Below are 18,320 nucleotides of genomic sequence, written 5' to 3' on the forward strand. Positions count from 1 at the left end.
ACTCTACGAGCATTCTCTCCCTGGCAACATGCTTGGGATTGCGTTCCTTACTATGGGCCTAGTTAACACTAGTTGCCGGTGTGCTGCCGGTTATAACATAACTTAATTCATCAAACTTCACGTCTAGTTCAGTCTTTATCCACCTAAGGTAGCCACGTCTAGTTCAGTCTTTATCCACCTAAGGTAGCCAAGAGAAAAATAGCCTGTTTCCACCACTTGTTAGCCTACTACTACCACCGAAACATTTTAATATGGGTTGTGAAATGGCTCGCATCAACGTCTGCCGACCGTAATTAGGCTACAGTAGCCTACATCGCCTGCTGAAACATCAATGCAACAAAGCACACAGTTTTCAAAGATTATTCCATTTATTTGATTTCTTAAACATAGAGAAATCTACCAATTCACCTCTCATTTGCCATAGACATTTTGTAACGTTATAGAAACAGCTGTTGCGAGTTGTAAACATCAAGCGCTGCGGTGTAAACTTTGGCATGGAAATCACAGACTCAATGCAAGAAAATAACGGCGTAGCAATACGTTAAGTGGTGCAATCAGAGAGCTTGCTCAAACCCACCCGTTATATAATAAGTGATAATAATGGGCAACCTTAATCTAAATCTATGCAAGCAAAGACAGTGTCATCATATCAATACAATAATATGGGTAAGACCATTCTAAAAGGAGAAGTCGTTTTTTGTGTGTGTTTTTTTAAATATAAATCAGTATCGGTATCGGCCGATCCTGAGGAAAATAATCGGTGATCGGTATCGGCCCAAAAAATTCAGTTCGGAGCATCCCTCAGGCTGTTCTACAGAAGAGCCTGGGCCACCCCCTGGAAGCGCTTGTTGTGTGTCTCGAGGTCCAGAGCGTGGATCACAATGTCGTCAAGGAACACTGCTACCCAAGGGATGCCTGACAGGATGGGCTCATCACCTTCTGAAAGCAGCTAGGGGCAGAGCTTAACCCAAACGGCATCCGCGTGTAGCGAAACACCCCGTTGTGCATCACGAAGGCCATGAGGTCCCGGCTGGCGTAGGTCGAGCTTTGTGAGCACTGTCGAGCCATAGAAGAGCGTGGTTAGCTCCTCTGAGGTAGGCAAAGGGTACCTGTCCGGGATCACTGCCTTGCAGGGGCGTGCTGGCCATCTGTAGGTTCTGGAGAATCACAGAAAGGCCGCTGGTGATAACGGCCGCCGGCCGCTAAGTGGCCGGCAGGCTAACTGGGCTGGCCCGCGGTAAACGCCCCCCCATCGACAAATCGCTAGCTTATTTCTTGTTGAGAACTAAGTATAGTATATATTTGTATGAGTACAGCACAACTGCAACTTAAGCTTCTAGTCTTCATTAGGACTCTAATTCTTAAGTCAAGCCACTTGAGTTCCATATACGATCATCATTATCATCAAATTCATTATCATCAGAAACAAGAGCAGAATCAGTTCCTAAACAATACAAAATAAAAGTCAAAAAAATCTTTGAGTAAGTTAGAACATAAATTACATCACCAACACAAAGGAGTTAATCCATTAATACTTTTAAAACAACTACAATTTAGCCTTCTACAGTCTTCTGTGGAAAGACTATAATGAGTCAACTCCTAGGTTGCCACATGGTGCCATATTAGATCAATATCAATATCATCATCATCATCACTGACATTCTAAACATTAACAGCTACAGATAATTCCAAAAACTGCACATCATACAGTGAAGTATCAGAAAACCTCCAAATGTAAATAAGAAAAATTACATAATCAACAGGCATGAATCATTATTCATATATGATTAAGGAAACATTTAAAATGTATTTTTCTGTAATACAAGTTTTCTGGAAGGAATACAAATAATAATAAACAAATTCTATAGCCTAGCTGTAATGCAAGCACACTCAGCCATCAATTCTACTGCAATGTAGTAAATTCAGATACAAATTAAAAAAGAATCATTTGAAATGGAACTGTTACCCCTAGACTCTCGTGCTCTGTGGGGAGTGGGGCATTATCCCACCTCATAGCCACTGGATCATCTCAATGTCCATGTCAATAACCATTCAGTCTCTTCTTGGTTCCAAATTGTGACAGGTCAAGAAAATGGCATTAGCAGGATGTGATTGCTCTAATTGGAAACAAAAATAACCAGGGAAAACCGATTCTTTAGGCTACACTATCAAAACTAAATATTGCAGACTTGAGAAAAATGACAAATCATCAAAAAACAGATACTGTGTTCAGACGATAAAACAAAAATAGTAGTTAATTGTGGGTCAACTTTAACAACTACAACTGAGTATTTTGCTAGACAACGTATTAAGGTCAGTTTAATATTAACTAGCAAACAATGATAGTCTTTCACTGATTATATTATATTGAATGACTGTTTCAAGCTTGTCATCGCATGTTCTGTTTTTAATGAATTCCACTCAGCTGGAATACTAGCAGGATTTGCATTACCCTCTGCAGCAATCTTCTCATTGAATTGGGCCATTACATACTTCCAATACACTGTAGCTTCTGTGCTGGAATCTCCCTGGATTTCCCAGTCAGGGTAATATTTCTTGTAATCATTGTAGGGGTGGCCACCCTCTCCAGTTAGGCTATTAATGAATACTAGATTACTCTTGATCACAGAGGAGGAACATATATAGAATGTCAGCTTGTTTGTATCTCTGTCTCTCCAGCCTGCGAGACCGTCTGGACGGTGAATGGAGGAAAAGTGTGTGGAGTGTGAATCCCCACCTGCTTCACATGGTACCTTGCAGAAAGGACATTGTTTCCCACACCCAAACAGACTGGTGAACAGTTTGACCTGAGGTTGGAATGGGAGAGAACTGAGCCGGTCTTTGATATTTCCACCCTTGTCATACTCAGCTGAGAGTGTTTTCTGCATATCTTGTACAGACTCTGTAAGGTAGCGAGCAAACTCTGCCACATTAGCATTATTAAGTCTGATAAAGGAATCAAGAGCGTCCTTGGGAATGACAAGTTCCTTCTGAAATTCACTGCAAAAGCTTTGAATAAATGCCTTGATATCATTTTCAGCGTTTGCTTCTTTTTTATTTGACACGGCATCAGTGATCATTTTAACTATATTTGAGAGTTGTTCTTTCTCCAGTTTGCTTAGACTGCTGTGTTCATTTGACAGGGTAATGACAATTTTGTCAAATAGCCACCCTTGCACAAAGTACTCATAGTTCCTTATATACTGTTTGTATTTATAATAGTCAAATTTAGTCAGGAGCTCTTCTAAAATGGAGAACTGGAAAGACCCTCGTGTGCTGTAATTTTTTGACCCTTTTCCTGTCTTCATTATCTCAACAATTTCAGGACCAATCCGTTTTGTCACATAGTCCTGTACAGCTGGCTGCAAACACAGTTGTGTGAATTCTTGAGCTTTCTTCTTACACTGGTTTCGTTCATGAAACAAGTCAAGGAAGTCATCAGAGTACTTGCTCTTAGACTGCTCCAGGTATGTTCGAGGGTCATTGAGAGTGATAAAATCATCATGCTTCTGCTGAAACTGTCTGGCTGCAATGCCACAGATGTGTAGCTTCAGTGAAACCTCACATTTTTCTGGGAGTCTCTTTTTGCTTTTTGACAGCTTTTCATCAATTATTTCAAGCAGCTCTCTGATGTATGTGGCATGGTAATCTCCGTCACTTTTAACCTTATGTGTGATGAAGTCCTGACACTGTGATATAATGTTGTCGCAGAAATCCTGTAGTTTTTTCCTGTTATGGTCACTATCCCAGTACTTAAAAGCACTTTTAGTACTCTCCCAATAACCCAGTGATTCCACAATAAAAGGGCATTGACCACAATTCATCAAATTGTTTTCAAGCACCAACCGATTGACATCACCCCCTCTTGTATTTAAATTTGCTCTCAAGTTGTTGAATACAGCTGTAGCAACCTCTTGCCTTGGGAGTCCTTTGAAGTGTATTTCAGACAAAGTAGTTTTCCACATGCTTTCGAATTCTTGTCTGAGCTCCTCATCTGATAATTCTTTCTGTTTACAGTTTTTGAGCAAATCTAGCACCTTCTTTTCAATTGTATCTGCCTGTGACCTCTTGATGTTGTCCACCTCAGTCATTCCCTTTTTGATTTCAACAGCCCCCTGTAGTTTGTTTCGCACTGTATTCTCTGTTACTCTTCTCAGGGTTTTTGCACTGCTGACAAAGTCCTCCTTATATTTTTCGACGAGATTGACATGTCCGTCTTCCTTTTCAAAGTATTTCTTCAGGTTTTCTTGGATTTCCTTTTCTCCATTTGACAGTTCAGCAGAGGCTTCACAGTTTAATTCTTCTAGCAAATTTACAATGAACTGTTGTGAATTTGGATCTGCCGTGCCAAAATTTGAGATTTTATTTTCAGCAGTCGTCATCCAGGCATAGATCTTCTTCTGGAATGACCACTCCCAACCATTGTACTCACTGCATAATGTAGCATAGGCATCTGCAACCAAGCTGTTTCTGAAACTGAAAATGAATTTCTCAAACTTCACAGATGTCCACAAATCCTTTGTCCACTGCACAAACTGTGTCAAATTATCGTTCCTCCTGCAGTTAATGAAATCTTGCATCAATCTCTTCTTGAAGTGATACACAGCCTCACTATAGCCAGCATTGACTGGAGCCATCGGGGGAGTTCCATGCCAGAGCCCAGGGATGTAACAACTGCTTGTGTCTGGATCGTACTTCATCACATCTGTGAACTTTGTGATGTTCTCCTTCCTCTCCATTTTGGCTGCTGCCAGGGTCATTTCATCCAACTGCTCCAACAATTTCTTCCTGTCTCTCATATTGTTGTCATGAGCAGACATGTCAGACACATTCTGGTGCACAAAATGGCAGATTGGCTTCTTCCCCACTTCCTTCATCCTGATGAAGGCATGGACCACAATCTGTAGGATGTCCTTCATTTCTGTGGAGTTCTCCATGGCAATGTTGATGATTGTAACATCACTTAGTCCTATAACGAGTGTTGCCAGTTCATTGTCATGTTCATAGCTGTCATCCAGTTGAGCCAGTTCAGGTGATTTCAGTCCCTCTGTGTCAATGACCATGATATAGTCACACTTCAGCTCTTCTTTGACGTCCTTGTCTGCCTTTATCAGAAGCATGAAGGCACCTCGAGTACATCTCCCACTGCTGACAGCAAACTGGACCCCAAACATGGTGTTGAGGAGAGTGGACTTTCCTGTGCTTTGCACCCCTAAAACCGTCACAATCTTGATTTTGCTGTTGGAGTCTACAAGATAATGAAGATGAGTTAGAACATCTGATATCCACCTCAATGGAATGTTTGATGCATCTCCGTCCACAAGCTCAATGGGGAAACCATCCAACAGCATCTGAGCACACAATCCAGGCAAATGTTCCATCTGTTTTCTTCGGGGGCTGTTTTCAGGAAGGGAACATGCAGATTCATACAACTGGCCCAACTCACGGAAGAAGTGCTCAAGTCCCAAAGAACATTCTGAAATTTTCTGGTCCAAATCTGCAATGCTTTTTTTTTCATCCGGAGAGTTTTGGCAAAGAGCTTTATATTTCTCTCTCAGATGTGATAGGTTCTGCCGTGAGAGGTTATCCAAATTGATTCGCATCCATTTTAGGAAGTAAGATCTCTGCAATCCTTGGTTTGACATTCCAAGAATGAATTTCACCATTGCATCTGACATGTCAAAAGATTGTTGTCTATTTCTTAGTTCTTTTTCCTTGTTTTCCAGGGAAATCTTGTAGACTTCAATGTTTTCATTCCCTGATTTTCGCAGTCTACATCGCTCTTTCTCCAATTGGGAGAGTTCTTTCCAGGCTTTCCCTTGCAAAGGTAGCTGTTTGGCCTTGAATTCCAAGGTGTTGGTTATGTGGCTTGTGATTGCATATGCCATCTCCTTTGCTTTCTGGCTCTCTTCATTGTCCTCATCAACCAGAATCCCACACTGCCGCGCTACACAAGCCATGCCTTCCATTGTCAGGGGACTTTTTTCTGCGTTGCCACCCACACGAGACTGCAGTGATTTTACAAACTCTGCATCATTCCTGTTTTTCTTGACAATGACATTTTGTGCTTTTATGTAACCACCTGTGGTCATTTTTTTCACTGTATCTTTGAATGTTTTTACTTGAGAATTGACAATTAGAAATAACTCTGCTTTTGTGTTTTTGTCCCTCAGAATATCAAGATCAGCCTCTACATCATCACAGAAAATGTAAACTGCTGCTGATATCTGACACAAAAAGGAGAACTGTTGGTCAAAGGATCTGATGTCTCCTCTAAGATTGGCCACAGCCACTGGTATATTGAACATGTCTATGTTTTTGTTCCCACATGGGAGGTACCAGCTCATCTCAACTAAGCCATTGGAAATTCTCCGTGGGGCATTGCCACACTCCATGTCATGATGAACAAATGTGTCATGGTACTGTTGAGGGTTGCTAAGTAACTTGTTCAAAATCTGAGACTTGGACAAGTTGCTCTCTCCTAGCCTGACAAATGACACCATTGGGATATTAGAGTTTACAACTCTCTCCTCAATGAGGGACTTTGAAGCTTGAGACGAGGGTCTAAACTTCTTCACTATTTCCCTCAGTGCCCACAGCATCAGAGTAGTTTGTTTTGTGTCACAGTTTGGTAGCAGGAGAGGGACAGCAAACTGACAGACGGACATTTTCAGGGCTAACTCCTGGTGCAAAAAACCATCTGAGCAAAGAAATAGTGCTGTGATTAGATCTGTTGGGTTAATGGCATTGTTGTCATCAGCATCCGTTTCTAAGTTGTCTATATCATAACAGGAAAATTCAGGTTCACTGGATTCACACCTGACACCTCTGGCATTTACATTTGCCATCATCAGTCTCTTTAAGAAAGCCCCTGGTAGTGACTCCAAGGTGTTAAGTGGCTCATCTGAAACAGTCTTTGCATTTATCTCAAGGACGGTACTTAATGTAAGCTTGTTTTCATTGTGGTTTTCCAGTCCTAGTAAGGCTAACAGCTCCATGAGGCTGGGTCCTGTGAATTAAAAAGATTACAGATTAGATTGTTAGTATATTGCTAAATGCTTGCTGAGTTGTCTTTTTTTTACTAGGTAATATACTTTTTACTTGGACATCTACCTTTGGACATCTTGGCTTCAGCAGCTCCTGACACTGGTCCTTGAAGACTTGTCTCTGTTTTCTAATGAAACGGTGAAATGCAGAGGTTAGAATAGTACATTACACAAGATCTCTAGTCCCAGGTCTTCTGTTTAGTCATAAATATACACTTCCATTCTCAGTGGATTATTATCACCCCTAAGATAAGGAACTATCAAGTTTGTTACCATCAAGTTGTAACAATGAAGCCGTCATATATCGATGTGACACTGGGTTGGTCTTGCATAAAGCTTGCGACGTAATGCATGCAGTAATACCAAATATGTCCTGCTCGCATGCACGTGAGCGTGCACAGAGCCACAAAATGCATTCAAGGACCGAGCACCGGTCTCCGAGCACCATTTCTAGTTTGCTCTTGGCAAGAACACAAAAAGAGATTCACCCAAGAACTGACCTTTTCCTCTTGTGCACTGCTCTATATTCAAAGGTAGGACCAGATATGACATTCATAGGATCTGTTTGGCTAATACATAATTTCCACGTCATCAACAATGGCGAACATGTTGTGGGTTCACAGCAACTTCCAAATGAAAATGTCATACCTGAAATCAACTCCAGGCAACTCCTGGACCTTTTATCTATTTAATTGATGGTGGAATAGCCCACACCTGCTCACAAAATAGCTTTTGAGTCAATTGTCCAATTACTTTAGGTCCCTTGAAATGGGGGGACTATGTATGGAAATGGTTGCAGTTCCTGAACCCTTCCTACAATTTTGATATAAATACCTTCAAATTAAAGCTGAAAGTTTGCTCTTCAATTGCATTTCAATAATTTCATTTGAAATCCACTGTGGTAGCATACAGGGCCAAAACATTGAATACTGTGTCACTATCCAAACATTTCCGGGTCTAACTGTAGATGGATGGATGGATGGGTGGGTGACTATGAAACATACCAAAACTGTGTCTGAAGCTTTGAGGTGTTCTCATCTGTGCCTGCTTGTTGCATATGGTGGTTATATTCAAGCCTAAGCGGAAGCCGGAAGAGCCGTCCCATGGGGCCTTAAAGGTGGGCTAGGTAGTTTGATGTCAAAAAGGCCTCCGATTGGTCATCTTTTTCAAAAGAACCCGCCCCTCCCTCCTGTCAATCATGATGTAGACCCTCCCACCAAACATGACTGGTAGGTGTGGCGAGATAGAGACCCTGATTGGTCAATATATTCGGGCGCGGTGCATTCTTTGAATCCAAAATAGGGGGCAGAGGCAGCGGTAAACATGGAGATCCAAGTTTATTCTCAGAGCACTTCTGTTACTGGTAGCTGAAAGGATATTATGCCAATTTTACCAAATAAAGCCAAAAGCAAACTACCTATCCCACCTTTAATTCGGTAAAATATATATGGTAGTCTATGGCAATAAACAAATAATTTCTTGATCCTGTTTGGATCGTGCCATGACCATATGCGTATGATGTTTGTCAATTTAAAACAATTTTGCAAGTCAAGAAAGTCACAGTTTGTCATAATACTGTAAAGCAGTTATTCCACAACGAGTTTAAAGGAGTAGTAAAGGGAAAAGGCATGTTTAGCCCTGTTTTAAGGTTACTTATGACCATATACAATGGTTCAGATCAAAACGTTGACAAAACTAGCACTTTTGAGAAAGTCTGATAATTGCTCTACCACCGTTTTGGTCATACAATGGATGTGGATGGGCACCGTGAAAAATCATTCAAAAAACATGTTAAACACTCAATTTCAAAGACAAGAAACTCACTGAGGTGTTAGTTGGCGTTCTGACATATAATTCGCCATAAAGTAAGATTCTAGTTCATCTGGAAAGGCTTTTTTAAATATTTATCATAGAACTATTTAGTCGCAGCACATACGTGTGTAAACGTCCGCAAACTAGGTAGCCTAGCAACATAAACAATAACAATAGCTACCGTAAGTAGTTCCGCTTCCTGAATCCCCTCTGCGGATTGATCTACATATCTACAATGGTCGCTTCAATACAAGTCAATGGATTTCAAAAAATTATCAATAAAACCCTACAGAATTCTTACTTTGCGGCGAATTTGATGTCAGAACACCAACGGACACCAATTACCCCCTCGGTGAGATTCTTGTCTTTGAAATTGAGAGTTTAACATGTTTTTGAAAGATTGTTCAAGGTGCCCACCCACATCCACTGTATGACCAAAACGGTGGTAGAGCAATTATCAGACTTTCTCAAAGGTGCTAGTTTTGTCAATGTTTTGATCTGAACCATTGTATATGATCATAAGTAACCTTAAAACATGGCTAAACATGCATTTTCCCTTTACTACTCCTTTAAAGTTATTAAAAGAGGTGAAAATCACTATTAGTCTGGCTATGTTGAGAGCCGCAGGAATGCGAAAGTTGAGCAAGTCAGGGCTGCGTTTCCCAGAGGCATCGTAGCGGCAGGTAAGCTACGGCGTTCACCGTAGCGCTACGATGAATGTAGCGCTACGATACCTCTGGGAAACCCAGTTCTGTAAGAGCTGGCATGCGAGATCAGTTTTACAGGGTTTTGGTGAGTGTTAAACCAGTGTAATATTGGCTAGCTAATATTAGCTAACTTGCGCGTTAACAGAGATTAGTGAAATGTATGTTCTTTAGAAACGTCTTTAGAAACGAAATAGCTTCCCCACTTGCTCCAGCACGCATGCACACAGCGCGCAGACTGGCTATTCTCTGTTACGTCTGTAGGCTACACTCGCGGCTCACATTCTCTACTCTACGATCGGCTTGTTGGTGCCTGGAATATTGTGTGCAATATGCCTGAATATTTATCAGATTTTGAGGATATAAAAGATGACTTAGAATATGATGGACGCCGATCGTAGAGTAGAGAATGCGAGCCGCGAGTGTAGCCTACAGACGGAGAATAGCCAGTTTGCGCGCTGTGCGCATGCGTGCTGGAGCAAGTGGGGAAGCTATTTAGTTTCTAAAGACGTTTTGATCGTTGTGATCTTGACAATGAAGTTCTGATGAAGATCACAATGATCGAAACCTTAATTTAATAAACTATTTGGAGTCCATTTTCTATATGCTCCAGTGTGCAGACTCTTTTTCCCGGTCAATGGAAAAAGTAGCTATTGCTAGCTAGCTAGCTAGCCAGTATCATTGATTCTGAACCCCCATGGGAGTGACACACAGTGGCCCGGTTGTAGGGTTGTGGAGTGATCTAGCTAGCTATCGTTATCTTTCTTGGAATCTGCATAGCCAGACGTTGTCTCCACACTACAGCACCTAACATAACTTATAACATGGCACTCTGAAATACCTGATTGTGATTACTGATTAGTGTAACATTATGTTCCTCTCGGAGTGAAAATCTTATCACAGTATGACTGAAACAGTGCATTCTCTGGCATTTTGGCAACCAATACGTTGTGTTGTTGCAGTTCTTATCTTTAGACACTAGATGGGGGAAATAATCCACATACTACATATTATACCTTTTAAGGACAATGCTCGTTTTTGACAACCTGGACCTTATTTACGACATATTATAAGACGTTTGACTCACCGAGATCACTTTGGTGTAGTTCGGAGGCATGTAGAAGAAATTTAAAATCCAGCGCGAGCCAGTATATCCATGTAATGTCGGTGGTCGGGGCACTTAGAATGCAGTTTCTAAAAATCTATTTTCTGCCGCGAAACGGTTGTTTTCATCAATCTGTCTTCATGAATCGCTAGTTGTGCTTACATAGAGCATAATCCTGTGGTGGTTTTTCACATGCCTCTGTAATATGATCTTTAGAAACGTCTTTCGAAACGAAATAGCTTCCTCACTTGCTCCAGCACGCATGCGCACAGCGTGCTGGAGCAACGATTGCGCGCTGTGCGAGCAGCGCGCTGTGCGAGGAAGCTATTTCGTTTCGAAAGACGTTTCTAAAGATCATGACAAAATAGATTTTTAGAAACTGCATTCTAAGTGCCCCGACCACCGACATTACATGGATATACTGGCTCGCGCTGGCTTTTAAATTTCTTCTACATGCCTCCGAACTACACCAAAGTGATCTCGGTGAGTCAAACGTCTTATAATATTTCGTAAATAAGGTCCAGGTTGTCAAAAACGAGCATTGTCCTTTAATCCTGACCCAGCCACGGACACCGAGCACCGCACAGTGGCTGCACTATTGGCGCTACATCACGTGTAGGCCTAAATATGTTAACATGCGACGAAAATGTAATGTATATGTCAATGGCACGACGCGAAAAGTAGCCTAGGCTACAGTTATCAAACATCATACAATTTAACAACTGGCAACTTACTTTGCAGAAGAAACTCTCATTCAAAATGCGCGTTGAAGTTGCGTGTGCGGAGGCAGTCACCTCACCTCTCGTCCAAATGAGCAACTCTTTCCTCCTCCTTTATAGCTTACAAGTGTGACCTTTTGTACTGCCGTTTAGCTGAGTATTTTAACGATTTAATCATGTGTGGGCTGATTTCATCATCGTTTAGACTTGTATGTGTAGCTGATAGCTGTAGCCTTAAAAATCAATCAGAAACTCAAAAGAAGTCAGGATTATGCAACCCTGGCTGATCCATTCAGTGCAAGTCAGGCAGAGTGTATTGTGCTGAGTAATTTAGTCATTTAATGGTGCATTCGTTTATAACTTAGAGGTGGCAAATTGCGACTTGCTACTAGGAATTATTAAATAAAACACCGCATGAACTCGCACTTCCTCGTCGCAATTTCGGATATGTTTCTCAGCCCCCAGTTGCTCGAATGCACTAGATATAACTAGGTAACTGTGATATAATGGTATATAGCTCGAATGCACAGGTCGGAGGTAGGTATTTTGCCACTTGCGACTTGCCACCTCCGACCACAAACGAATGCACCATAAGTAGCATACAGCTTCCGAGGCTGCCTAAAGATGTCCTTGTCATCAGACAGGTCATTTGAGATGACCCAGATATGTGATGTCACTAGCCTACATTCGCTGAGCACAGAGCCAGACAGATAGAAGTCAGGAAAGGTTGACTGTCTGTCTTCTCTACTCCTGACAATCATGATATTACTTTTCTTAGCGTTATATTTTATATCAAAATCTGCACTGCAATCTAAAGTGTCTGCACATTAAAATGATTGACTTCATAGAAAACTATATCTCGCCTATAGACTATAGATTTAACATGTCATTGGCTGTATAACTCCCATCTCAAATGCATATCTTTTAAACTACTGTCTACAGACTATGAACCAGCCCACTCCTTACTACTGCTCTGCTTGGCTGTTAATGAATGTGAATGGGAAGTCTTCACAAAACTAGCAATGTTTTGGAAATTCGAGAGGAAAGATGTCAAGCAGAAAGAGTTAACTACAGGTGGTGCTAGTAACCAATTCAAAATGCCAGTAGGAGAGCACAGCACATGAGCAGTGGTGGTGGGAGTTGGGAGGAAAGGTAGAGGAAAGGTAGAGGGAGCATCTAAAGAGGAAAAAAAATCCACGGGTCAGACTGTAAAAACAGAAACAACCACAGTACAAGTTCAGATTGAGGAGAGAGATGTAAAAGAACGCTCCTCAGGCTCAGCTCGAGTGAGGAAGAGCGACAGAGGAGAGAGAAAGGAGAAAAAAAGAACACCCCCTCATACACACTCACTCACAGACACACCACACACACACCCTCATACCCACCACCCCCAGCGGTCCCTCACGATGGCCTCCTCCTTCTCCATCAACTGTGCCTCATAAGGGCCGTGGTGGGTTCCCTTGGCAACTGCCTCCCCACAGCAAGTAAAGTAAGTAAAGTATTTTAACCATTGATCATTCAATGTTGTTTCAACGTTGTTTCAAGGTTGAAACGATGACTGACATTAATCCAACTATATTTCAATGTTGAAGGTTGGTCGTGTGCCAGATTTGTCACTGGTCGCTTTTGACTAAGTCGCCAAGAGGGGAAAGTCGCCAGATATAGGCTAGCAACAAAGTTAACAAGTTAGAAACACTGTTTGCAAGTACGTACCTTGACGTGCGCCAGCAGTCAGTAAACCAGAAAATGAGGTACAGTCGTTTTGGACTGTCTTTATGTTTACTGTTCAGCAAAAGAGCAACTGATGTGAAAGATCTTCAGACATTCCAGTGGACACCGAAGATCGACGGCTCCCATCCAGACCACGCGCGTGCAACCATCAACCGTTCATCATTCCTGCAATTCTGACTTTTCCCCTCCAGAGAGAGCTCCAACACAACACTGGTAGACCTACCGTAGACATAGGAATTGGATAGGATGTAGACAAAAGGCCACTGAAGGGCCGCCCGGTGACGGTGCCCAGCCCCTTATTTTTAGTTTAGAGATGAATCTCTCTCTCTTTCGTGTCTTTGAAGCTGGTTGGTTATATGACAGTTTCCCATGTCTTTACACAGTCCTTTGCATTTTTATTGAACACTGCGAGGTCCTTTGAGCTGCACTGGTTGGGTAGTAGAGGGCAGACGAGGCAGTGCTGCATTGTCTGCTCCTCTTGTCCACATTCACAGGTGGTTTGGCCAGTTTCATAGCCCCATCTGGCCATGGCAGCTTTGGATCGCCCTGTTCCTGTTCTCAGGCGGTTTAGCGTCTTCCACTGGACCCATGGTGCTTCTGAGCCTGGGGGGAGGGCTTCAGAGGGAGGGATACCCATTTCAATGGGAGGGGGGTCGTCCTCAAGCCTTTTAGTCCATAGTTGGAGTCTGGTTTCTTCCCGTGATGTTGTTAGGGGCTGGACATGGCTGAGAAAGCTTCTCCTGGACTTCAGCCGTTGGGCCGGGGGTACGCGTCCGTAGAGGAGGTGGCGTTCATCACTGGTGGCCTTGGTCATCTCTGCTCGGCTGGTGACTTCCCGTCTCACATCAGCGGGGGCAATTCCAGTGAGGAGGTGCAGGTTGTTTATGTTGGTGGGCTTCAAGCAGCCAGTGATTAAGCGGCAGGTGTTATTCAACGCTGGGTCTAGTTTCTTGGCATGGGTTGATCTCTCCCAGACAGGACATGCATATTCTGCAGAGGAGTAGCACAGGGCCAGAGCAGTAGATCTTAATGTGTGCGCTGTGGCTCCCCATTTGGAGTTGGTCAGCTTCCGGAGGATGTTATTTCGGGAGTTAACCTTCAGTTTGGTGTTCTTGACATGTTCCTTGTAGGAGAGGGTGCGGTTCAGTGTTACACCAAGGTAGACAGGGTTGGTGCAGTGCTCAAGAGGTGTTCCAGACCATGTGATGTTAAGGGGTCTGTCTGCTTCCCGGTTCCTGAGATGGAACGAGCAGACTTGAGTCTTTGCAGGGTTTGCGTGTAGGTGGTTGCGCTCGTAGTAGAGGAGTAGCTCATCTAGGGCTGAGGTGAGATTCGCTTCTACAGCTTCAAACGTACTCTCTTGGGATGTTACACAGAGGTCGTCAGCGTAGATGAACCGCTCAGTGTTCTGGTCCATTGGCTGGTCATTGGTGTAGATGTTATATAGTAGTGGAGCCAGCACACTACCTTGAGGCAATCCGTTCCGTTGTCGTCGTCAGCGACTTTGCTTGTTGTTAAGGACAACATAGAAGCGCCTATCTTTCAGAAGTGCTCCAATGAGTTCTTTGAGTGCCAGGTCTTTGGTATTCTCCAGGATCTTTTTCAGGAGGAGGCGGTGGTTTACAGTGTCATACGCGGCAGACAGATCAACAAAGACGGCTCCTGTCACCAGTCCTTTCTGGAACCCGTCTTCAATATGTTGTGTGAGATTCAGAAGTTGACTTGTTGTGGATTTGCCAGGTCGGAATCCAGCCTGTTGAGGGATGATGGCTGGTTCAGTGACTGGGGCAAGCCTGTTAAGGATCAGGCGCTTAGAGATTAATAATGTAGGACCTCTATGGGGTAGGCTATTTAATTCACGACACAGCAAGTGACACACAAGTAGCATATACACGTGAGCGGCGACACATCACACAACACACGCATGTAATAAGGGGTCGCCGGTAGAATTCCTGCATTTATCCCATCCAGCGCCGCTCTACCTCCCGAGCCTACTGTATATAGACTATAGGATTAGATACAGTATGGTTCTACAGCCTCCTGATTTGTAGCCCTACAGCTGTGACACACTAAATATAACGGGACTGTAATTAATTAATTGATCAATTAGGCTACACATGTTCACCTTGCTTTGACATGTCAAAATGGCTGCGATGATAAGGGCCTATTGGATGAGGTGGTGTAATGCAATTCTTCAGTAATTTAAGATAGGCTACTGTTGCCGGGATTTAAACCAAAGAGCTAACTATACAGTAAACAAAGAAGCAGGGGGACACGCCGTGTAATATGCCTTTGTAACCTACCTGCTACCCGTTAAATCACGAGTCATTGGTGTTCCAAGTCGAAGTCTAATCCACTTCGTCAGATTTGCGAAGTGGGTCTCTAGTCCAAGTCATGTTACTCTAGTCCACGCTTCTGGGAAACTTAGCCTACACACTGGAAACAATACCTGTAGCCTACATCTCGAGCAGGAATGCCAGTTCAATCTGCCAGTAGGTTCCCAGTTTTACCAGCTGGTTAGAACAGTCTAGTGCCCTCTAGTGGCTGTTCTGTTTACTGCTTACTGCCATCAGTGTAGCTCGTCTCGGTCGTCGCTAGATGGGGTACAGCGAGTTAAGTTAAGGTTAGCATTAAGGTTAGTTTTAGGGTTAAAGTTAGGCTTAGGTATAAGGTTGTGTTATGGTTGGGGTTAGGGTCTCTGCACTTATGGGAACTAGCTTTCTACACAGGCTGTAGCTGTACCCCATCCAGCCACAACCGCTGTTCTGAGTGTGTCTGCTGCTCTCTTGAGGACAATAAACTGTCATGGTGCTGTTCGCTCACTCAAATATGGGCAAGCATCAGGACATCTTCATGTGTGGAAAACATTTCAAAAGAAAACACAAAGGCCAGTTTCAGTTTGATAGCTCATCGCACTGTTTTATTCAGTTACTGACATCCCAGAAGAAGAAGAGAGCTTTGCAATGCTGCTGTTGGTAAACCAATGTGTGTGGTTGTTTAGTTTTTTTTTACCATAGAGTTGACGCAACACTGAAAAAGCGCTATTTCCAACAAACACAAGTCCTTCATTAGTGATATGTAAGAGGCAGAGAGAATCCCACCTTGCAGGTTTGCATTAAACAAACAAATGAAATAGGTCTGCCTTTTCTTTTCTCTTTTAGTTGTTCCACATATATTAATAAATATTCATACCTATAAACACTTTTCAAAAAATCAAAATATTCAGTCACATGTACTGGAAAAAAGCCCAACTTTAAAATCACAATGATAAATGTACAAAACAATGATAAACATCTCATATAAATGTCATGATATTAGGCAGAGATTTTACCGTCATACCAGTGGAGATCATCAGATCAAAAATAAACTCAAGAGATTCAGCGTTTCCTGAGGTTCATGTGTTTCCCCTTGAAGGTCAGTAGGGGGGAATGGCTTTTACATCATGGAGGAGATGTGACGACAGGTCAAAGGACACCTCACGTAGAGCGTGAACGAATCACGACTAGGAGTTCATGCTCATCACATGACCAGGTTTACTTTAGGATAATGCAGCTGATTGAAGCTGAGTTACAGTCGTCGCTCCGAGTGCCGAGCGCTATCTTAGAATGTGACCTTTGACCTGTCGTGAGGCTCCCTCTCGCTCCAGATTCCCTATTCAGATGCTTTCGGCGGTCAGAGGCCACCCACCTCTGTCAGCCGAGTCCCCACTCTGACCACGTGAACGTCACTTAACCACAAGTCAAAGCGGCCACATCTGCATTTGATGCAATGCAAAAAAAAACAAGAGAAATGTCTTAATGTACACAGATAGGGGTTAGGGTGAGAGAATAACCTGAACAGAATAGCAAAAAAAAAGAATGTATTCTTAAAAACTGTACATGTAAACATCACACTTTCACTGAGTCCAAAAAACCAGAGGAAAGAAATACAAAGCTTCACATTGGTACAGTACAACCTCCTGCACAGAGCTAGCCTCTGGTTGGTGCAGGAAAGGTAACAAATAAAAGAATATAAATAACAATAGAAGTACAGAGCACCACTAAATGATAAGATAAAACAGGCAAGGGTTGAAACCACTTTGATTTTTTTTTGTTGAAACAGTGCTGTATCCACAGAGAACTTAAAGGTCCAAAAGGTTTCTTTTCTAACCCTTTGTACAGTTACATATATCTGACTACTTTAGCAATCCACAAGCTACCAGGGCTTTTTTTTATTTTATCAAACATCTATACATTACATTGTCCAGTCAATACAGAGAAAAGTCCCATTGACCATTGGAAATAAACATGTCTACAAATGGTTGTCTTTGATTGGTCATAGCAACTTTAGCACACACCTAAAATATATATCACTGTAGACCTAGGACTAAACGTCCACCTCTTGTAGACCTAGGACTAAACTTTTTTAGGACTTTTTAAGACACGATGCAAATGGTTTGAGATGTTACTCCATTAAACATTTGACTGATTAGGTCGACACAGCATTATCACTCGGTAAGAAGAGGTGAAGTGAAGGGGAGCCTCCGGATGTGGATACCGGTATGGCTACTCTAGAGAAGTAGACAGGGAGCAAGTGGAGGACACTAGGAAGACATTTAAGCGTGTAGGCAGAGCCCTAGGTACAGCTATCAACTTGATTGATATAACCTACTGAACTGAAAATCTATCCAAATCAACTTCGCCTGAGTTCAAAGGATTGAACCCCCGTAGTTTCTCAAAATAACAGTTTGTTAGCCAGAACGGTCTTGCTAATCAAATCATTTCAAATGAGAGACGGGGCAGAATGTCCTCTGGTTTGATATGTGCGCTGTGCAAAATATTCTGAACAATATCTGAAGCAGCACTTTCCTATTCAGTGACTTGGTGGGTCTACCGCTGAAGACTTTCTCTCATGGTGTCATATAACTCAATATTGTACAGTTTAGGGAGTGAGTATGAATTAGAAATCAAATTAGCTTGGGCGTCATCAACAGAAATGAAGCTGTGATTAAATTCAGACAGACATGATTGTGAAAAGATAAAGCCACAGTTCTATCAGCTCTTCTTACATAGAATCTAACCATCGTCCAGGATATGATGTCATAAATAAATGGTTGTTTAAACACAAGGCTTATTGAACAAATGTGTGTACCGTGTTACCTTAGTCCTGAGCTGTAAAGTGCTTCCAAATCAGCAAAAAAAAAGACATTTGAAATAGAATCCTG

At 42.5% G+C, this 18,320-nt stretch overlaps 1 protein-coding gene across 2 annotated transcripts; it reads right to left on the minus strand.

The window, feature by feature from the left end:
- Window positions 1-376: 376 nt before the first annotated feature.
- LOC311314749 (up-regulator of cell proliferation-like) lies at window positions 377-11,552 on the minus strand. Of its 2 annotated transcripts, XM_084445230.1 has the most exons (3): window positions 11,402-11,552; window positions 7,114-7,174; window positions 377-7,009 (listed from the first exon to the last, which is right to left on the minus strand). In XM_084445230.1, exons 2-3 carry the CDS (start codon window positions 7,121-7,123, stop codon window positions 2,358-2,360), a joined length of 4,662 nt encoding a protein of 1,553 aa, XP_084301356.1. In that variant the 5' UTR covers window positions 7,124-7,174; window positions 11,402-11,552; the 3' UTR covers window positions 377-2,357. The 2 variants fall into 2 exon arrangements, with proteins under 2 accessions (XP_084301356.1, XP_084301357.1); XM_084445231.1 differs by lacking the exon at window positions 11,402-11,552 and having other exon boundaries at window positions 7,114-7,344.
- Between the last annotated feature and the right edge of the window lie 6,768 nt (window positions 11,553-18,320).

Source organism: Borostomias antarcticus (genome assembly GCF_949987555.1).
Source record: "Borostomias antarcticus genome assembly, chromosome: 11".
Classification (NCBI taxonomy): Eukaryota; Metazoa; Chordata; class Actinopteri; order Stomiiformes; family Stomiidae; genus Borostomias; species Borostomias antarcticus.